Source organism: Pseudorca crassidens, chromosome 5, assembly GCF_039906515.1.
Source record: "Pseudorca crassidens isolate mPseCra1 chromosome 5, mPseCra1.hap1, whole genome shotgun sequence".
Lineage (NCBI taxonomy): Eukaryota > Metazoa > Chordata > Mammalia > Artiodactyla > Delphinidae > Pseudorca > Pseudorca crassidens.
In genome coordinates, this window is record NC_090300.1 from 70849925 (window position 1) to 70873601 (window position 23677).

The window sequence follows — 23677 nt, forward strand, 5'->3', positions numbered from 1 at the left end:
GCTGCAAGAAAGATTTCCCTAAAAAGTGTTGGGTCTTAAATTTTCATCTATTTGTCATGTTCTTAAATACTATTAATTTGCAAAGTCAATCAGCAATATCATACTTTATTGTATTTCATATCATACTTCAAAACTACATTGTGGATTTGTACTTTCTGTCTCCCTTCCATGTTGAACCATTGTCTTTGGTGGTGGATTCTAAACTATTGACTTAAGTTTTTTCCTCCTGTTTGTAGTAATAGTTGTGTCATCTGAGTTTAGACAGCAGATAGTCAAGTGCTGGCCTACCTATATTTCAGCTAGTCCTGGGCTAATATTATTCACTTGGCAGTGTCTGTTTTACTTTAGAACTCAACTTATTAAATACCTCCTCTCCTTCTCTTCCCAATTCATAGAAAAAAAAAAAGAAGGAAGGGGTCTTTGAAACACAACCATTCTCCCTATGGGAAATGTTTTCTATGAATTTTTTATTTTAAAGGCAACTTTGCGTCACTTTAAGAAATTGTATCTGTCCTTAGAATGAAATTAACTGGAGGGAGATGAACAGTGAAGAAGGATATTTTCCCAGCTTCTTTTAAGTCAAAATAATATAATTATTTTGGATACCAAGGGAGTTTAGAGGTTAGTATATTTACTCATATACAGTGGAAAATTCAAAATTTCATCTCTAAGCAAAAATGGATTTGGGAAATATCTATCATTTTTATTATCCATCTCCTTGGGTATATTCTTTGCAATATATTGGACAAGAAAGAGCATGGATTTGCAGAGTTAGAAAGGCTAATTTATCTTGGCCCAGCTATGTTCCAGTTGAATGACTTTGGATAATCACTTAACCTCTTTAAGCCGTGATATTTTTATTTGTAAATTGGGAATAGTAGTCTCTATTTTTCAAGGGTGTTTTGAGGTTCTTAGATAACACATATAAAATTCGTGGCACATAAGGCATGAACCCAGTAAAGGTGGTAACGCAATTACTTTGGAGTTGTCATTTCTGCTACTCCTCATTATAACATCAAAATTAAAGCCCAAAGTTTTAATCTCTAGCTTTGGAACTTCCAAAATGAAGTGTAAATTTCATGTGCACACTCACAGAGTCTGAGATCTTTTATCATTGCCTTATATCTTACCAAATTGTGATTAGATCCAGAAAATCATATCTTAAAGACCTCATACACGCTCTTTTCCAGTGGAGGGCCAGGTGGGGCATAATCAGAATGTTTACTAAGTGACCGCACTCTGTGTGCATTGCAGAGATAAGACCTCTGTATGGGTAGGTGTCTCCTGATGGTGTAGTCGAGGCTAAGGCAGCCCCAAAGTCTGGAAACCATCCTCCTGTCACTAGAAAGTGTGGGGGAGGATGGTAAAAAGCTTAAGAGAGATTAAGAAATTCAATGGGCTTGAGGGAGGATTAGTGAATTACAAAAAAGATCCACAGCATAAAGTAACTTCTCACTTGCAAGAGATGCATTATTTGTCTAGAATTTTGAACTGGTCCTCTCTTCAGGTAACTGTTTGGAGTGCTTGTGATTTGTTCTCCTTGATGGAACATGAGTGGGTGTAGAAGCATATCTAAGCAGATCTCGGAGCCAGCTTCTTTCATAAATTTCCTCCTGTGTATATACCATGTATCCCTGACAAGAAGAACACTGTTAACGGAGACAGTGTGCTCTGGAACTCAGAGCACTGACATGGGAATCGGGAGCTCTTACATCTGCTGTTTCTGTCAAATACTGACTCTGACCTTGGAGCAAGTTGAGTCAAACACAAGGTGAAGAAGATCATGTCTGCAATGGGCTGAGAGCTCATGGGAGAAAGATGCTACATGGCTACAAAGTGGTTACTATTGTGTTTGCCTCAGATAAGGAAAATGGTTACAGTTGCTGCCCAAACTTCCAGGCTATTCCTTTTGTCTTTTAAACCTAACTTTACTCCGTGAATTCTAGTCTTTACTAAACCAGACGAGGATTCACACTGTTAACCTCAACAAAATCAACTTAAAGGCGTTTTCGCATTTGAGCTTTTATTGTGTCATCCATTAGCAAAAGCACTCTTACTGCATCCCTATTGTTTTGTACCAGACACTGTGCTGGGGATGCAAAAGATGGGTAAAACTTGGTCCCTTCTCAAGAAGCTCAGAATAGGGTGGGAGAGATCAACGTTCACAAAACCAGTTCAAAAATGCCACAACAGTACACCTGCAGAAGTTTTATGGATGAAGAAAGAGGTGTCAGCCAATTCTGCCTGAGAGGGACTAACTCGGGTAAGGCATCAGAGAAGAGAGCACATATGACTGGAGTCTGATGTTGTCCAGGCTGAGATGAAGTGGGAAGAGTCATATGAAGGAGAAGCATCAAGGGGGAAAGTGTAGGACATGTTCAGGGTAAGGCGAGCATCTGATTTGGCTGGACTGTAGGTTACATAAGAGGAGTGGCTGAGTGTCCGGCCACTTATCCTTTAACCTAAAAGTGAACACCTCCTTAAATTTTGCTCCCTAAATGCCTCACTTGCTTTCCCTTAATCCTGGCCCTGATAGGCAGATTTTGAAAATAAACAAATAAGTATTTATGATCACAAATCATAAAATGTTATTCTCCATCCCATGAGAGTCTACAGGCCTTGATTACAGTTAATCATTTATGATGAATAATCTTGTCTAATTATTATGCATGTCTCCACCATGGGGTGATACAAACTCTAGATTGAGACCTGTGGGTATTATTAAAGCCTCAAGTCTTGTGAGTTTCCAGGTGGGCTGAGCTGAGTGGACTGTCATTAGAATATCCAGCGATAGGCAATTGCTTGATAACTGTTTATACTGGCATTCTGCACTGGGGTGGATTCCTCTCTTCCGGTAGCTTCCACTGATACTGACATAGCCCTCTTATGGATTTTGAAGGGCCAATCACTAGCAGTTCAGGTGTCAAGCTGCTGGAGGTAAGAATTTTTTTTAGAACATTAGGACTTTCTTTCCATTAACAGCTTTGTGAAGTATAATTGATATATAAAGAACTGCACATATTTAATGTATAATTTGATGTTTGGACAGTGCAGACACCCATGATACCATCCCCACAATCAAGATAATAGATATATCCAACAACATCCAGAGTTTCCTTGTGTCCCTTTTGTTTTGCTTTGCTTTTGCTTTGTTTTTCGTGGTTAGAACATTTAACATGGGATCTGACCTCCTAACAAATTTCAAAGTGCACAACACCATATTATTAACTATAGGCATTTATGTTGTAGAGCAGATCTCTAGAATTTACTAGCAAAACTGAAACTTTAGACCCATTCAATAAGCACTTCCTGTTTCCCTTTCTTCCCAGCTTCTGGCAACCCCTATTGTATTCTCTGCTTCCGTGATTTGACTATTTTAGATACCTTGTGTAAGTGGAATCATGCAGTATTGGTCCTTCTGTGACTGATTAATTTCACTTAGTATAATGTCCTGCAGGTTTATCCATATTGTTGTGAATAGAAGGATTTCCTTCTTTTTTAAGGCTGCATAATATTCCAGTGTGTGTGTATGCCACATTTTCTTTATCCATTTGTCTGTCAGGAGACACTTGGATTGTTTCCATACATGGTCTGTTGTGAATAGTGCGGTGCACGTGGAAGTGCAGATATCTCTTCGAGAGCCTGATTTCAATTTGGAATCTTTTCTATAGGGCATGTCATTCAGTCATAGAGAATGTGATATAGACCTTAAGTGTCATCTAGTCCAACTTTTTTCTAACATAAATGAGAAAACTGAAACACAAAGAAGAGGGATGACTGGACATCACAAAGCAAGTGTATTCGGTAGAATTAGGTTCAGCTGGAGTGACAGAAAACAGTGTTGATTTCTCTCTATGGAAGGAAGTAGAGATCCAGGACAGTGGTAGGCAAGGACCCAGTCTCCTGCTGGTTTCCTCAGCCATACTCAGCTTGTGGCTCCTACTGAGGGGGCCAAGAAGGCAGCTCCTGCATCCCAATGGACTGAGACCAGACCCCTTCCCTCTGAGGACACTTCCGTTCCATATTCAAGTCCCTAGCCAAACTTACCTGCAGGGAAGGCTGAAAAATGTCATATTTATTCAGGACAGCTGTGTACCTAGCTAAAATTTGGAGGTTCTAAAGAAAGATGGGAAGAGCAGCTATAGAACAACTATCAAGGCATACCATGGCAAATTCGGGACATTTCCAGGACTAGTATTCTGTTTCCTGACTCTAGATTTTTCTCACAGAGATGTGATCTTTAATTGAAGCCTATAGACCACTTTGAAATGTATGATCATTGTATTTGTCCATACAACATGCAGTGTTTCTCCTTTGCTTAAGATATTTTTGTATTTATTAATCCCTAGGCCTTTTGTATTTATTAATCCCTAGGAGTCAGGCAGACGCACATTTAATTCCTGTGTTCCAATTTGTGACTTCAGGTGCATATGGATTAAAAATATAAACGAGTTTTTTCTCCTCTAAAATAATGATAGTATTTTATCAGTGGCATTGTTTTAAGAATTAAACGGGATAATACTCATGAAAAGGCCTAGTCCAGTGCTTAGTAAGGAAGTAGGTATCTAGTGCTGCAAACGTTAGTTCCCATCTCTTTTCTCCTCGCTTCCTTGGGTTTCCTCTGGGGCCACCTCAGTTTCCTAGGAGGTCGTTGAAAGGAATCTAAATCCTTGACAAAACTCTTCTCCAGATACCCACAATAAATTTGTTTAGATGCATCATCAGTTCTTTTTTGCTTTATAAAAACTCACATTTCAGACAATCTTCAAAGATCGGGAAGCTCTGGCACAATCATAGAACTTTTTAAAAGTTATGGATGTCTGAGCCCCGACCCCAGAGATAACGATGAAATAGGTCTGGGAGTGGTCCGGGAATCTTTAGTTTTTAAAGCTGTCTGATGAGTCCATGCTGTTGTGTTGTAAACAAATCAACATGGTGGCAGATTGGAGTAGACAGAAACGGGGAGGCTGAGAGGCCAATTAGGAGGCTACTGTGATTATACCTAGGTGAGAGATGATGGAATAATATGGTAGAGAAGGAGAATAATTGATGAATTTACATATTTAGTAGGCACAGTAGTAGAACTTGGTGCCTCATGGGATGCAGGAAGAGGGAAGTTGATACTGAGTTTGCTGTCAAACATCTTTTAATAGTAGCAAAATTTTAGCTCTTGAAATATACCTAACTTGAACTTACTGGTTTGAGGTAAAAGATGGGAGGAAAATATGTAAAATATGATCATTAACATTACTAAAATTTTTTGTTATCTGGAACAGTAACCCAGATCCAACAAGGTAAAATATAAGAGAGACAAAAGCCAAATCTTATTCTTAGCTTTAAAAATTAACTCTCCAAGTACATATGAGGATCATTTAATTTGACAGACATTCATGTCAAAAAAAGGAAAAAAAAAAGACTTGTAAGGGAGACAGTTTGACCCCAAGATCAATAATAATAAATAAGACCACAGCAAAGTAGATGCACCTTCAGCAGCACTCATATAAAGAGGAGCGTGTAGAAGAGGGGAAACAGTAGTTCCTAGAGTGATGTGTTTATTCCTGGGGCCCACACATTGAAGGGAACTGGCGCAGAAGAGGATGGTCAAGAGGATAAGATGAAAGAAATCATGTCCCATAAGTAATTGTTGAAGGAATCCAGGTATTTATCCCAATAAAGAGAAGGCTAAGGGGAGGGACAACTTTTTTTAGTATTCTTTAGGGCTGTTATATAGAAAAAGCAACAGACTTGTCCTGAGAGGGTGGAAATAGGGCTAATGAGGTGACAGGTATTTAAATTGATATAGTAAAGAATATTCTAACAATTAGACCTACTGGTAGAATGGACACCTTCTGAGACAGTCTGCTGGGACTGGACATGGCACAAGCAGTCCCAGGGACTGGACAAGTGTTGATTGACTGAGGATGTTACAGAGGGGATTTATGGATCAGACAGATTGACTGGGACAGATGGTCCCTAAGGTCCTTCTCACTTTTATGTTACTCCATGTTGTATGTGAAGTCGTAGCCCCTTAATTTTTTTGACAGTACAATTAACTATGTAATTTGTCTTTATTAACTGATGCCAACGCTAAGAGAAAGTTGTCTTTTCACATGTAGAGATGTTAAGAATAGTACTGGAAGCTTTTGAAGAAAAAGATCTCTATACATATAGTTCTGTACCAGTTTATTCTCAGGCTATTACTGGGAATAAACAATAGCTTTCCAAATTTGAAAAACACATTATCCCCCCGTATCGAAGAGGAAGGTCTATTTTACATTTATATGGTTTGGGCATTATTGTTACTCAGAATGCCTTAGCTGAATAAACCTAACTGGCCTCATCAAGTTACAGGATATTAACTTATGTGGCCATGTCCAAAAGTTAATATTTATTCATTCAAGTATTTCTTCAACAAACAATCTCTTCCATATTTCATTCACCCTCTTTCATGGTAGAAACATACATTTTTAATTGTTATATTGGAAGAGCTCGTAATCAAATATGGAAACTGTGCTTTTGTACAGTTACTATGGCTACATGCCTAACTACTCCGAAACTTAGTAGCTGAAGAGAACAATCAACATTTATTATCTCTCACGTTTGGTGGGTCAGGCATTTGATAGCATCTCAACTGAGCAATTCTGGCTTGGGGTCCCTCATGAGATTCCTGGATCTGAGTTCTCCCAAAGACTTCTTCACCTATATGTCTGGTGCCCAGCCTGGGAATACTTGAGTACCTGTTCTAGAACAGCTGGGGTTCTTCAGGCATCTCCCTCTATCTGCGTGTAGTCTCTTCAGCATGGCAGCTTCAGGGTAGCTCAGCTTCTAACATGACAACTCAGGGCTTCAAAGGTATGTGTCTCAAAAGAAAACCATCTCTCGTTTTATGAGTAGCACTGGGAGTCATACAGCATCACTTCTGCCGCATTCCATTGGCCAGGCAGTTACAGATGTCCTCCAAGCATCCATCTCTCCCTGATGGACTGTCAGGATCACACTAGAAGAGGAGTATATGGGATGAGATATGTGTTGATGTCCCATCTTCGGAAAGTACACTGTGTCATAGCATATAGACAGATGACACTCTACACAGGGTCTGTGCTCTAATGAAGGTATGAACCGTGCCGTGAAAGGACAGAAGAGTAAGGAAGTGATTAGTAAGGGAGGTTGCATTCACATGCCCTGGGTCATAAAATCTGAGCCATCTGACTTGTTAAGAAATGTTCAAGGCAGAGACAACCGTGGATGTAAAATCATGCAAGAACAAGGCGTGTGAAGTGTTAAAAAGTTTGCATTGACAGGTTAAAGACTGTATTGGCGGAACGGTGGGGTAGGTGCCTGGAAAGGGAAGGGAAGACAATATCCTGAAGGGCCTTGAGAGTTAAGTTGAAAAGTTCGGCACTGGGGAGTAGTGACTGGCTTTAGAGCACAGGCATATTGGATGATGCTCTTGTGTAATCTCCATCCACATTCTTTCCTGCCTTTGATAGTAAACATATCATCTCTGTTAAAGTTTGCTTCCTAGTTTAAACTGAACGCAGACTCTAAACCATCAAATCATTTTAGATTTTTTTTTTTTTTTTACCCCACCACAAACAACTCTAGGATGGCATGCATTTGAACAAACCCAAAGTGATTTCACTCTTCTAATTTTCAGAGCTCTTGGCTAGATGCAGAGTGAGAAATTCATACCTTTTTCAAGTAGCGTGGGTTCTTTTTTTCCCCAATTCCTCTCATCCATCTGGTTCTCTGGAGGTCTTGGAATACAGGAAAGTGTTAGTTCACTGTGCTGAAATCCAAAAAAGACTGCTAAACTGTGAAAGAAAATTTGCATTCCAGGGACACTGAAAGAGTTAGTCCACCACCCTTCTGTAGCAGCAAAGAGAAAACATCTGTATTTTCTGTCCCCTTTGTTCTTCAGTAGTTACAGAATGGAAAACCCTATATTCGTTGTTTCTGCCTTTCTTACCTACTTAATGTAAACCACTTTCGGCACGGTGAGGGTAGAGAGAGGAACCAAAACATGGAATTATTTTATTTCTCGGGTCAGAAAATATTACAGCCAAGATACAGTCGAAGGAAAGGAAATCACTTCACCGGCTGCACTTTGTACTCTTCAGAAGGTCGTGACTAGGGGCCGGAGCCCAGTGTTTGACATATACATTGACAGTGCTCTGCTCCGAAGGAAACTACACAGTCGCAGCAATGATGTTGCCATGTCGTCATGGGCTTTCTAAGTGATGATGCTGTCTTTTGTCTTCCACCAGCAGAAGTCTAATTAGAAGGGCTTGTTTTCACCAGAAGCCAAGTCATTGCCAAATCTGTTAGACTGATCTCTAGAGAATGGAAGTTAGTTCATGGCCCTCTGGCTGTTCTCTTTGCCACTCCCAGGAGTTAAAGGCTTAAAAGTTTTCTTTCTTTTGAAAGAGGATCAAGTTTGGTTCAAACAAGCTTTTCTGTCATCCCCAGAAGTACAAGGAGAGACCTTCTGTGACCCTAGTTGTTTGGCCCAGACCACTTATGGCTTGTTATAGTTTAGGAAGTAATTGCAATTCATAAAGCCAGGTAGAAGATAAACATCTTGGCAGAGCTGAGTTTCAGGCAGTTCTGAAGGGAACCGACACGTGAGCAGAATGGTATTGGGAACACTTCTAGTCTCTGCTTGCAGGTCTTGATTCTAATGGATCATTCACAATAGATTTAATTCGGATGTGAAATGCACAGGCAGGCAGTCATTGCTATGTATACATGGGGCTGAAAACATCATCACTGAAACCCCAGTTTTAGATTTTGCCCCTGGATGGATCAGTTACCCATGGTAGACAAATACAATAAGTTAAAAGAGTGTTGTCCTACCTACTGTGTTGTGTGATTAACTTCAGGTCATTTACATTCTTAGCGAAGTTTGTAGCACAGATTTTTCTGAGAAACATAACTCTTGCTGAGGTAGAACCAAAAAACCCAGGAATTGGAAGAGACCTTAGGTAGTTAAATGTCATTTACTTTTTTCGTTCAACAAATACTTATTAAGTGCCTGTTAGGTGTTAAGTACTGCTCCAAAGGCTGTGGATGCAGTCGTGTCTCAGGCTGATGGGGAGGTAAGCACTAAGTATGTCGGCAACTAAATCCAGGAGGTGATATCAGATAGTAATAAGGACTGTGAAGAAAGTAACAGGGTCATGAGCTAGAGTCTGGCTCAGGAGAGGGGACTGCTTACATAGTGTGGTGACGGAAGGCCATCTGAGAATGGTGATGGAATTTCAGGTCTGTCTATGGGAATAAGTGCTATTGGATGACTCTTGGGAGTATTCATTCCCAATCACTCAGTTACTGACTTAATAAAATGTTTATTCTGTTCCTTCTGTGTGCCAGTCATTTTTCAGTGAATTGGGGGTGAAGCAGTGGACAAGACAATGAGCCCTGCCCTATTGAAAGTTTTGTTCAGCCTCAAAGCAATCATGGAGTTTCGAGGGACCAAGAGGTCTGTTAACTTAAGTCTCTTATTTTAGAGGTGAAGGAGTTTAGGCCCAGAGAAGCAAATGCTTTGCACATGCCTCCCGGCCACTGGCTGGGCTTTGCAAGACTAGAGCACAGCCCTTAGCTTAGGGTCATTTCTCTTTGTCACTGGACCATGCGGGATTTCCATAAACATCTGTTTCAACAATTCCAGTTTCAAATAGTGCTGGGCTTAGTATCAGGACCCAAAGATAAGTCATTTTCCCCATCAGGACCTCCTGTCTACTCTAAATTGAAGAGAACATGATTGAGGGTGATTAAGATGGTGCCTCACAGGCACAGGTATCAGGGGTTTAGTTAGGGATCCTGCCAAGTGTATCTGCAGTAAACTACATGTTGTTCCATGAGGCTTCTCTGCGTACATCCTAAGTGCCTGTTATGTAACTGGTCCATCACTTATTAGGTGTTCCAGGTATGTAAAATTATAATAAGAAAAATATCTGTTGAAAACAAAACAACAAAAATGAAAGGAAAAAAACACACTGTATTTTCTCAAACTCAATATACATAGTATTGTGGATGTCTGTGTGTACAGATCATATTTTCTTCTCTCCAGTGATAAGAGTAATACAAAGTAACCTCTCAGTTGATTAGTCAGAAACTGAAGAACTAATAATTAGGTTCTGTTCTCACGTGGAACAGTAATTTTACCCAGAGAAAAGCACTTTATGACAATATTTGTACATCTCTTTACATTCTTAAAGAGTGCATCTTACATTTCTCATCTCATTTAATTATCACAATTCCGGGAGGTAGACAGGACAGGATAATTATATCTCATTCTATGAATGACAAAATTGACACTCAGATTATGGAATTTTGTTCAAGATGCCGTGATATTCTAGCTGCTCTGCAAAGTGTCTGCCTCAGTGAAACTGGTCTGAATGTCTATTAATAACCTCTGTTTACAAGTTGCAAATAGCAGGCATTATAAAAGCTGGACCTAATACATCATGCCATGACGCTGAGTTTAGGATTAGCCCCTCTGAGTTACTGGCCAGAGAACCTCTATACTTATCAGTGTGAGACAGCCTTGTTTTGACAGTGACAAAAACCCAAATAATGTAATATACTCCACCTAATGATTTTCCATTGGTCGTGTAAATAATTGTCAATAACTAACCAACAAGAGTTGTCATATTCTTATTGTTAACAAGGGCCGGAACACCAAAGAGAAGTTTTGGTACTCCAGAAAGGATTTAGTATGGGGTTTGGAAAGAGTACTACATAGAAGCCAAGGTCATTGGGTAGAAACCTTGGTTTCTATACAGTGCTCAGCTCTTTCACTAGTTTACAACATTAGGTGATCAACTTTCCTGAACGCAGTGTCCTAGTATATAAGGTGAGAGAGTTGGGCAAGATGATTTTAATAATTTTTTTCAAGTTCAAGCAAACTGTGTATTTGTGAAAGGCTATATAGCACAGCAGTTTGCTAAAGGTTAATATCTCCATTCAATGTAATTGCCATGAAAGGGAACCAGATAGCAAGAGATAGGAAAAATCTGTTACTTGGAGAACAGTGTGAAGTAGAAGAATGAACAGCTTTGCCTTTGGACTTAAAAGACATAGGGTTTCAAATCCAGCCACATTTATAGGCACATGGAATATAACAGGGGTAAGAATGCTACCATTCTACTGACTGTTGTGGAGATCAAATGAGGTCCTGGTTGTGTACAGTTACTAAACTTTAAAAACTACCAAAGCAAAGTGTCAGTTTTTGTTTTGAGAGTATAAAATGATGTAAATTACTTTTATGAAGAACTAAGGTATTTAAGGGTTTGAGGTATAATAATTTTACATAAAAGGAAGAACAGCTTTTCCACAAAATTCTCATGGAAGTAGGGGGGAACCTTTTAGGAATCCAGGAGCCCATTTTATGTTATTATGTAATCCAGTTGTCCCAGAGTATCATGCACAGAGTTCCTTCAATAATCCATTTCTTTAAGTAGAGATGTAAAATATAAGAAATTTGATGATGAAACAAAAATTGGAAATGTAGTACTTACGTATAATAATTAAATGATCAAGGAATGTCAAATTAATTCAATCTATGTTCTACTCTCCTAGAATTTGTAAGAATTACACAAAACTAACATTTATTATACAGCCAGGCACTGTGTACTTGTTTTCATATATGTGATCTCATCTAGTCCTTACAACACTGCCGTGTAAATATTTTCATTCTCCTATACTAGATGAGGAAACAAAAGATCGAAGAGGTCAAGAAAATTGCCTAGATTTCAAACCCAGGTCTCTTAAATCTACCAGTAATTCTCTTACCTCACATAACAGACTCTTCTCTGGTTCCTGAGTTAACAAGTCCCAACAGACTGTACCTTAATGATGTTGTAAAGGGAAATCTATGATCTGACTTAGCTTGGAAGGAAAGGAATTCTACTCTTTTTTTCCCCTCTCACAATGATCTCAGTAGAGTGCTGTGATCTTTTAATTTTGCTCCTGGCATAAAGGTCTGACACGCTTGTCAAGTCCCAGCTCCCCCATCATTTTTCTCAAGGGTTAGGAGACGTTCAAGATAACTGTTTTTGTTTGGAACGAACTAGCGTTCCACAAGGGCTACACTTTTTAAGGTAAAATCGCACCTCTCTGGGCCTGAAGGTATAGACAAACTAAATGTCCTTTAATGGAGATTCTTTTTTTAATTCGCTAAAGCTCAGATTGTAAGCCCAACCTAAGTGCTTCAGAATAAACAGGAGGGCATTATTTACTTGGTGAAGAATGTGATTTGTGGCTCATGGAAAAATTGAATAAAATGATCTAATTGTCTTGATGTTTGTGTCCTTTCTGTGGGTTTTTTTCCCTTGTGGTTTTAAGACACATTTCTTAATTTTAAATCCAGTTTATTTAGTTCAAATATAAACAGAAAATCTTATAAGAATTGTTTTCCCTAAATTCTGTGTTAATAGTCACACATGTTTTGTTTGAGTTAGTTTAACACCAAGACACACGTCTCTAGCAATGTTGAGTTCCCTTTTACCAATGCTGCCCAATACACTGATTTTGTTACAATATTCTTCCTGTGAAATGAATTTTGTCTCAGTGTAGGCATATCTGGGACTTATATAATGAAGACTTTTGTTATAACACAACATTAATTCCAAAAAGTGTTATAATGTGGGTTTTTTTTTCAAGAGCCAACTCAAATCCCACTTAGAATAGATTCCCAGAATCGTACATCACCACCACATTGCCTGCTCCCTCACCATTCATAAGTAATTACTCTCTTCTCTGTGTTCCCATCACACATTACTCATTCCTCTATAACAGCAATTTGGTGTGCCCTTCGCCTCTAGTCAGTTATTTACAGAAGTGTCTACCTCTCCTACCATGGTGGGAACCTCTGAGGGCAGGCATGGTGTCCGTCTGTTCTCTCTTCAGCCGTACCTGCCAGGATGTTAAATGTTTTGTCCCACTCTTTAGGCTTCCTGCAATGTTAAATTATGTGGAGAGGCAGCTCTGCTTATCAGAAAATCGTGTGAAAAGTGTTTTAAAGGGTATTTATGAGAAAGCTGAGGTAACACAGGCGTTAGATGCAAAGAGTTGTGCTCAAAAAGAGTAACAGAAGTGACAAAAATAAGAATGTTGAAGTCCTTTTACTGAATTTTCAGTTACATGTTTCATAGCTGTCATTTTGTGTGTGGCGGTAATGACATCAAAAGAAAATACATCTTGATGTATTTATCAAATGGATAGCATTTGATAAATTGACTCAAAATTTTTCCTGTTTTGAAAAATGAGAATTCTCATCTACAGAGTAGGAATTTTTATTCTAATTGGAAAATCACAGTCATAGGGATGGGATATCACTAGGCTTACCATTGTTATTTTCGGACTGTTATTTTCAGTCTGTTTTGAAACACATACTAGATATAAATACAGTATAGATCTAGATTAAGATATAGATATAGGCAAAGGACACTTGGAAAGTGCACAAAAAACTTTCAATAAGTAATGCGTGCCTCCCTGGGAGGCAGAGCTGTTGGGCAGTTTTGTACTGCAGGCTTATTAGGAAAACTACCAAGATAAAATGATGTCTTCATTTGTGAAGGAAACCCAGAAGTACTGTCATTACCTGGGAAGCCTTGATTACCAGAATCAAGAATAAGTTTGTATTCCAGAATTAAAGTAGGTAATACAATTATTTGAGTTTAAATAATGTCAGTGGCATTTCAACGGAGCTTGCTGAGTCATAGCCCTGTTCTCTTCTTACTGTACCGTGTTGCTATTCTGTTGGGAACACCTACACTTAGGCTGTGCTTCCCAACTTTTTTCACATCACGATTCATGTGGAAAGTGATGGCATTCATTCAGCACACTGGCGTGAGTAGATGAGGCTTCGCTTGGCCCAAGGTGACTGCTCAGGGCCTATGGAATCCCTGGCCCCTTCTGACCCTCCCAAATACGGTATACCTGGGGCCCATTTGAGGCACACTGTGTCTTAGCCTGCCGGTTGAGAAGCTTTGCACTAGAGACTTGTTTTCCAGGATTAAATAGAATAATTTTATTTTATGTCAAGTATCCAGAGTTTATTCGTGATGAAACCTATATTTGTGGAGCATCAATTTTATGCAAGGATACTGTTGTAGATGCTAGGGATCCAACAATGAATTTTCTGTCTTACCCCGTGGGAGCCAATGAAATTGACAGTAGACGAACTATCTTAAGATCTCAACGTGTTTCCTCTCTTTATTTATATGCATGTAGCTTGCCGGTCGTCAGCCTTATATTTGTAATGTGGAGTATGTATGTCTACTGAAATATGGAATAGGTATACTGTGATATAGCAGTGGGGTTATCCAATGGATGGAGAATTAGACCTATACTCTAATTCCAAATCTTCCACTAGTAGTTTTCCCTCTCTGCACCTTAGTTTCTTGAATCTGGTAGTTGGACCAGACGGATGGGTTTTAAACTGTACTATATGGATTCCCCATAGGCTCCATCCTTTCCTGTTCTTTATCCAGAAGTGATTTTGGACTCTTTTGGATATGCTTCTTTGATAAACTGTTTCCCTGAACAAAGGATTATGGAAGAGGGAGGCAAGTGAGGGAAGTTGAAAACTTCTAGACCAGAATAATCTCTAAAGACTTTTAAAAGTCTCATATTTTCTAACTCTCCTTTTTTTTTTTTTCTTTTTATTCTTAGCTCAACAAGACCAAAACTGTATGTAGAACATGAGATGTCACCCTTAATCGTTCCAAGAGTCTTTTCTGTTCCAGTATTGCTTTGGTACCTAAAAAAAAAAAAAAAAAAAAAAAAAAAAACAATAAAGACTGAATATAAGATCACATTTTAATTTTATGAAATGAAAATTTTAACATTTCTAAATGTCAATACTTTATAGTCTTCCAAATCTTCAAGTATTTATGTCTCTTGATTTAAAATCTTCAACAGCGACCACACACACACCTAAGTAATATATAAATTTTAGAAATATTATTTTCTCCATCATCTAACTAGTAGTCAATGCTTATGTTACCTGTATGCTTCATGTAGATTCAGATGATTCTTCCAGCTCTTCTGACTGTGAATTAGAGAAGTTATTTATACAATATCCAAGGATAGAAAAGATACAACCAGATTGTATCTCTAATTTAAAAACAGTTGCATTGGGGGGTTTTGTGTACAAGATTTGGTGGTGATTTTATTTTTACTTTCACTTAACTTTTTGTTTTTAATCACAATTGTATTGCCGTCATTTCAGAAAAGTTTATAAGCTGTGCCTTTTAGCAGTTAAATAATTTCTTGGTTTTTCTGCTACTCTTAACATCTTCTCTTGTTAACCACACTCTCATTGAAGTAACTGCTTAAAACATTTTCAAAAAATTCTTAAAATCTCCAAACAGGGCCTAGGATTTTTAAAAAGCGTAAAATCTAGACTCTTCATTCAGCTTAATCTAGAAGGTGTTTCACACCTGGTTACTTGTTGCCTAATGTGTGTCATGGACCATGGAGGTCCTGGGCAAGGATGCTTACTGTTGTGGATGCTGTATTGCACTGCCCAGACCCCCTTCAGGACTGAGGCTCTCACTCCCCCACTGGCTGGGACTGACGGTTCACAGCTGAGTCCCTCTCTTCTTCCTTGCAAGCAGCCCGTATCCATTGGCTGGCAGATGTAGGGATATAAAAGCCCTACCCCCTAGCTTCAAGGAAAGACAATTCTGCAGAGCCATCCTAACTCCAGAGTTCTCCGTGAAACCATCAGAAGCCTTTGTTATAACTGAATCATAGTTCAATTCCTCCCTCTATCCAGATGCTTCCTGTTCTCACCCACAGGCATGAGCTCAAAGCCACTCTTCAATAACTTCTTTAGTGCAAAACTCTGTTTCAGAATCTGATTCCTAGCAAACTCAACCTATGACCATAGCTCCACACGGGGAGAGCAGGGTGCCACTGTTTGGTCACGGAGGTTGACATAAACCTTTAAATCAAGGACATTATAATATTCGGTGTCATAGAAGCATCATACAATCCTATGGGAGTGGAAGAAGTGACTTATTTTGCTTGGAGTATAACAAAGGAAGAATTACGAAAGGTTTTGCAGAAGAGGTAATGTTTGAGCTTAACTTCGAAGAATGAGTAGGTCTTCTCTAGACAAAGAAGGATGTGAGGTAGTCTGGGTTTGTAAAAGAATACAGCTTATTAAAGATGTGGCAGAGAGCTCAGTGTGGCAGCTGGAAGGTGGGCTCCACGGGTGGGGTCCCAGTAGAGATGGGTTCAGAGCCAGGCCATTAAACACTCTACTGATTTGGAAGGTTCTTATGCTGGAGTGTCCTCTTCCTTCCTAATTCCCGTCTGTCAAACTTGGCACCCCTACTTCACATACAAGATGTAATTTGAGTAGATGTACTTAGAGACACCCTTCTTCCACTTGTTTGCTTGAAGACTTGTTATTTCTTTTTCTATTTCCTTAAATACTATTTTATTTATTAACCGTTTCATTTTAACCTGCTTCAGAAAAGCCTCATGTTTATATAAAGAGTGTATCTTTTAGTCCGGCTTTAAAATAACCTTCTATAAAAAGACACAGAGATCTTTCTCTATCGTGCTTAAAATTCTACCCTAGCAATTTCTGGAATTCCAAGTGGTAAGGTACAGTAAAGTTTAGATAGTCCAGATTTCTAACACCTCGTTTCAAGCCTCAGATGAAGGGTTGTCCAGTTGTTTTTAGTATATCTCTAGTAATGGAAACATTGACCTTTACCTGTTTCTGTTAATACTGATATATCACGGAGTAACAAAATTGCAGAGTTGGAATTAATCATTGTTTTACAGGTGAGAAAACCAAGGTCTAGAGAGAAGAAATCATTTACCTAAGGTAGATGTTGACAAATCCAGAGGGACGATTCATATTCTTCATCTAGCAACTTTGTCTCTCTATGGCTAAATAATGAATTCATCAGATACCTATCTGAATTATTGGGAGGCAGGAAACGGGGGTACCAACCCCTCCTCTGTCCCTAATCATCTCCATGACTCAGGTCCCAGCTGTATCAGTCTTCCAGGTCTGTTTTCTCACCTGGGAAACCAGAGGCCTGGACTAGAGGAACTCCCAGAGCCCTCCTCCCAGACATTTTAAGAGTCTTTATCCTTTCTTTAGGAGCAGATATGTCTAAGAGTCGTAGTGTGCCAGTTGAAGACTGAAAGGAGAAATAAAGAGGACGGGCTGAAGAGGATTCACACGTCCTCCTCAACCATTTGCTAGTCCAAGCTTCTAGTCAGATGCATTCTTGGAGCCTTTATTTTCTGATTTAGGGGCATTTTACAATAGTCTCACTTTAGGTATATTTTACACTGTTCTTCCTTTGTAGCAGAAATGTTCAGATTACCCGTTCTTTAAACATGGACCATAAAGTCTTTCCTTAGAAACTGACTCTACCTTCTATGCTGCTGCTGGTTTTGAGTAAATGGGCTTGAATCTTGCAGTCAAGCCTCAATGCAAACAAAAATATTTTCTGGTCAAGCATTTTCTCGTTTGTTCAACTCCATTACAGGGTTGGCTTTACAAAAAAAAAAAAAAAGTTAGAACCCACAGAAGAGCAAAACACAAACCCTGGGAAGACAGTTTCCAGCCACATTAGCTCAGATCACCAGGGTAGAAAAGAACCAGGGCCTTCATTGTGGAGACCATCGTCATCTCCACTCTCATCTTATGTTCTTCTGCTATTTTAATTTCACCACTTCAAAATGGGGGGAAAATAGGTTAATAGTTTCCATGAGTTTAGACTGTGACCAGAGGCATACTAAGCAATTTCAGAACCTCCAGCAACCGCAGCTTGGAGGAGAGTACGGTGACGGATTTACTGTCCTCTGGATTCCAGAGTTAGGGGAATCGGGCCAGCACTGTGATGCCAAAGTGCGATGTAAACAATATTCCTTCCTTCATTCTTTTCGCACACATTCATCCTGAGTTTCTTTTTATTCCAGGTAGTATACTGGGTGAAGCATGGGACAGAGAAATACATTCTTAAGGCATAGTCCCTGCCCTTAAAGAATTGCAGTATAGTAGAGGAAATAGACATATGTGCAAATAATTTCAATACAGTGAACACTGTAAGTGCTTTAAGCAGCATGAATTAAGTGCTCAGGAAGGGGAGAGAAAGAAGCAATTTATTCCAACTGAAGGCATTGAGGAAGGCTTTACCGCCTTCTGACCCGTACCTTGAAAGGTCAAAATAGCAAATTGTGATTCCTTCTAGGCATTAGCCAATGCACAGAAATATGGAAGTTTCTCATAGGTTTGAACAGAAGTGAGCAGTCTGAGACGTCAGGGGAATCTGAGCCTCAAAAGGGAGTTTGCATGTCAGGTAAGGAACGAGCTATTTTCACATTGTGGAGTCATATAAGTTTTTCTAGCAAGAAAGCTGCTTGGTCACATCTGTGTTTTAGAAAGGAAACTGGAAGTCACTGTGAGGATGGGCAAGTGTTACAGGAAGAGAGATGGAAACAAGAAGCCAGTCAGGAACTGTTGCTGTAGTTGTCATCATCACACTAGTTATCTACCTATAGGCACGCCTTGCCTCATGCCCATTTAAAGGTTCTAGTGGTGAGAGGGAAATTACTCCTTGATTTCCACATCCCTTTGAGTTCTGCATGATTCTAATCAGATCCCCATCCCAGGTTTATTCTAAATCGTAGACTCATTGAGTCAGTCCAGACTTCTCAGTTGGAATATAGCGTATTACATGTGAAACATGGCTGTTGGTAAGAGAGCATGGTATTCTAGGCAAGGATAGAAAGTTAACAGCTAATTGTATCAATCTTTCTGAGTCCTGACTCAATAAATGGTATCCCTTTTAAAGGGGGGGGGGATTTATTTTTAAAGCTGAGCATATTTTTAAAGCCAAATAAATTGACTTTCTTAATTAATTTCTCAAAACTGGAACCCTTCTAGGTTCAACATTTCCATCAAGAGTTCACAACACTAAGCGTGGGAATGGTGTTTGAATCAAGGCTTTAAATGATCCAAAGCCTCATTGATTATGCTGAGCTCTGATTGGGTTCTGCAACCAGCATGCTCTCTACAAGTCTGGGTCATCAGAAAGACCACTCTAAAATGTTAAGATCCTTGGTGACCCCACTAGGATTTTGATGACTAATCAAGTTTTAGAAGTAATAGCGAAGTATTCTTCCAGTGGAGAACCTGGACTATGTAGTTCAGGGGTCAAGAAACTATCGCCGTGGCCAAATCCAGCCTGCTTTTGTAAATAAAGTTTTATTGAAACACAGTCATGCCCATTTACTTACACACTGTCTATGGCTGCCTTCCTGCCACTACAGCAAAATTGAGTTGCTCTAACAAAGCTAGAAGTATTTACTACATGGGCCTTTACAGAAAAGTTTGCTATTACCCCTGCTGCATTGGAAAGGAACACGAGTAGAAGTCAGACAACATGAGTTCTAAATCCTAGATTTGCCACCCAGAACCTGCATGACCTTAGAAAAGCCGCTTGATCCATCTGTGTTTCGTTCTCTCTGTAATGAAGATATATACTCTGCCTTCCTCCAAATACTGTGATAAGCACATGAGCCCATGTGTTCTGTAACAGTGCTTGCCATGCTGTAAGTTACTACATAAATGGAGCTCTTCACGTCTTAGCCTAACGTTGGCATTTTTCTTTTCCTCCTCAGAATACCCTGGAGCAGTGCAGCGTGTGCTCCAAGCCCATCATGGAGCGGATCCTCCGAGCCACTGGGAAGGCCTATCATCCTCACTGCTTTACCTGCGTGATGTGCCACCGCAGCCTGGATGGGATCCCGTTCACCGTGGACGCTGGTGGCCTCATCCACTGCATTGAAGACTTCCACAAGTAGGCAACCTGCTCTCCCTCCTGCAGCCTAGGTGTCCTCTTGGGGTCTATTCTTACTGCCTGTATCCGGGCTTAACACTCCTCTCTCTCCGAGCTATAGGATCTCTGGATTGGGTGGGACGTTAAAAAGAGGTTATTTATCCCCTCCTCCAATGCAGGAATTGATATTAGGTACTCCATGTGGTCCTCCAGCCTGGCCTCTGCTTCAAGACTTCCCTGGGGCTTATCCATCACATCTTTGTGTAGCTCTAATTATGAGGAAGTTGACTTAGCCGCAGAACATGTGTCCTGGAAAGAGGCAGCATCCTGGTGTAGCTCTCCCTGGCCTAAACATGAACAAGATATGTGACAGTGGACAAATTGCCCAATTTCTCTGAGCTCTTCAGTTTGGTCATTAGACCAGACCCTGTCTTAAAGCTTCCCATCTGAGACAGCCTAGGGTTCTCTCTAGAGCTGACCTCTACGTCTTGGCCACTCTGCATATAGGAGGTTATGGGAGGGACTGGCACAGGGAACAGTTCAACCCCTCTTGCTAATGCAGCCTCTCACATATTTGGAGGCTATTTTGTGCCATTATCAGCATATTCACACCCTCTGCTAAGCTCTACCCCCACCCAGGTCTTCTCTTCCTCAGGATATTTCCTAATCTTTCGATGACGATTAAAAAGTAGAATCTTAAGGTCAAGACCGCTTAACAGATGGGCCTGGAAAATTATGTCACCACCTCCTCACTTCTCTAATTTGTCGGTCCCTCTTTATTATAGCTGGAGTTTTCATGACAATTGTATAGCTTTGCATTTGGCTTATTCTTATTTGGCCAGTTTGTTGGTTGGTTAATTGGTTGATCACATTTGTCGCATATTTCTAGGAACCACACGACAGCTATAGATGTGGTTTGTAAATGGCAGACACGGAGGTTTCTGGCTCGTGTTTGCTGCGCAGTGGCTTTAAGAACCGTCTGAGGCTCTCAGAGAGATGAAGCTCATACGGCTCACCAGTTGGGGTATCTGTTCTATGGCCCCCAGATGTGCAGTCTTGTGGGTTAATTTTCACCGCTTTGTTGATTGTCGGCAACTGGGAGGTACTTGCCACAAACAGTTTGGGGACCTGAGATTCATATTTTAAAAAAAAGAATTTCCTGACCACTTTTCAAGTAGCAGGGAAAGTGAAAGCCTCACTGAAAGATGTGACGCTGAATAAATTGAAAAAACAAAACAAAACCCCAGAGGCAGGAATTCTCGACCTGAATTAGACAAGAAAGGGCTCACTTTGAAAGGGCAGTCACAGCATAAATTGTACTTCACGTTATTGATATTTTTAGCTTCTAATTACACATGAAAAAAAAAAAACCTGCGTCTATTTAAGGGAAGTGAAAAGATACCATTGGGGAGGGTATTTCTGTCACTGTTTCTCTCCTTTCTTAGACTTACCCTAATCCAAGAAAGACTGATAGATATAATCAGAGCACACATGTTTCTGTTGCTGAAAAAGACTGATATGTTACACCCCTCAATTAAAACAGGAAATCAATTCTGACGAATGTAAGTTTATATCTATGCCATTTATCTTTCATTTCTAGGAGTGGGGAGCATAATTAGAGACTTGTGACTGGTGACATGTGTGTGGGTCTGAACACTCCAGGAAGGCAGACTTGAGCAACTGAAAGGGAAAACGAATCTGAAACCCCCAATGCTTCCCATCACCGCTAATTCAGTGGCCAGTTAAAATACAAATTATTAAAAATCATGTTGTCTGCATGATTGGCAGGTATGCAGGGGGAGAAGCTTTTTGATCTTTTCTCTATTTCCCAAAGAAGAATAAAAGATACATTTTACAGAACTCCGTTTCTGAGTCTTGAAAGGACTGGAATAAAAAGCAGCTACAAGTCCAACCCATTAGCCGTGTCAGCCATGGACATTGCATGGCTAAGAAGAGTGGACTGCAGAGAGGGGAACGTAGCTGCCTTCTGCAGATTCCTGGTCATTCTGAACAGATCTCCCATTTGTGAGCTTTTGGGAGATGTATTTCAATTCTGTTCAACCACATCTATGAAGAGCCCTCTATGTGGCAATTACTGTGCTTAGTGCTAAAGGAGAGAAATTGCATAGGTAGAAATACCTAGAGAAGCCCGTCTGCATGGAGCTTGCCAGGAGGAGGGGAGAGAATAAGTGCAGATTCTGTGTGATAGGCACCAGGCAGAAAAGACTGTAAAGGTGACGATGTGAGGCACAGGCAAGGGCTTGAGCTGTCAGAGCCAGAAGATATTACTCGGCCCTGGGATCTGAGTAGGCTTCTGGAAGCAGAGTGTTTTAAACGGGAAATGGAGATTCTTGGCAGAAGGAACAACTTAGGCAATAACGAAGGGCCCAGAGTGAAGAAAGGCTCTCTGCTTTCAAGAAAGATCCGCTTGGCTGAAACTAGAACAGCCTGCGAATAGAAGCTATGGTGAGATGCACGAGGCCCAGGAGAAGGGATTTATCTCTCCTGCTTAGAAACTCGTCCTTTAAACTGGTGCTTCCCAAACTTCAGTGGGCTTACAAGTCCCCTAGCGATCTTGTTAGACTGCAGATTTTAGTTCAGGAGGTCTGGGGTGGGAGTGCCTAAGATTCTGCCTTTCTGACAAGGTCCCAGGTGGTCTTGGACTGCACTCTGAGTAACAAGCTTTTGAAATGCTATTTTTAAAGCCTTGCTTATGGGCTGTCCCCTCCATAACTGCCATCAGTCAGGGTTGGCCCAAATCCTCCATCCTATTAGGCAGAAACCCTTTCCCATATGTCATTTCAGATGACTGCTCAAACTAGTTACCTGGCAGACTGCCTGTATCGCACCCTCACCCCCAAAACACACACATGCACACACACGCACGCGCACACACACACACACACAAACACACACAGACTTACTTTCCATTTCACCTAAATGGCCATCTTTCAAGGCCCAACTCAATTATCATCTACTCTAATAATCCTCCTCTGATCTCAAACGCTCCCTAAACCCATGTTTGAATTTATATCTCCTTCTCTATGTTTTATAGTTTTGTAAATTCACTATAGATAGCACTTTACATAGCCTGATTAGTAAAAAAGAATACACACGCACACACACGCACACACGCTATTTTACAGTAACCCCCTTAAATCATTTTTGCAATATGGTAGGATACGTATATATGTTAATAGAACAAATGCAGAAATATATAGAACTCCCTCACCAGTGTGATTGCTGGAGTTTGAGTTTATTTCTGTATTCCCAGTGCCAGGACAGTGAGCTCAGAAAAGCCGATTGATTTAACTGACCCTTTCACTGTGTTGAGTCTTTATTCCACTATCTGTGCTTTCTTATCAGGGATGTTACATGCATCCATTTATTTGTTTACTCAGCATCCATTTGTGGATTGCCAGAAATGTGCCAGGACCCAATGATTAAGATCATCCCTCTCTGAGCTTTGGCTCCCATGGCTGTAAGGCAGCAATGATAAAAGTATTTCTTAATAACGTTTGCTATGAGTAAAAAATAAGGCTCAGGGTATAGAGTGCTTAACAAGGCTTGGCGCAATAATAAGCACACAATTTTAACCATCAGAAGTGTTTGTATCAAATTAATTTTATTATTATCGTCTGCTTAGTGAGCTGAGCCTTGAAATAGACCACCTGGGATTTTTAACAATCCTCCAAATGCCGGCCAAGGAACACAGTGGGGACGGTGGAAATCACTTCCTGTCTCTTCACTTTGCCTTTTCCCATCATAGAAATGAGGCCAATTGGTAAGAAGAAATCATTACTCAGCAAGAATACAGTCTGTGCCTTTCCAGAGAGGAACCTTGAGATTGAACA

The 23677-nt window shown here is 40.1% G+C and overlaps 1 protein-coding gene across 14 annotated transcripts in view; it reads left to right on the forward strand.

Moving 5' to 3' along the window:
- LPP (LIM domain containing preferred translocation partner in lipoma) overlaps positions 1 to 23677 on the forward strand; it is a 701187-nt gene that overhangs the window by 658842 nt on the left and 18668 nt on the right. For all 14 annotated transcript variants that reach the window (XM_067738384.1, XM_067738387.1, XM_067738383.1 and 11 more), the window contains one exon: positions 19666 to 19844. In XM_067738384.1, coding sequence (XP_067594485.1) covers positions 19666 to 19844 — 179 coding nt within the window. The remainder of the gene's footprint in view (positions 1 to 19665; positions 19845 to 23677) is intronic.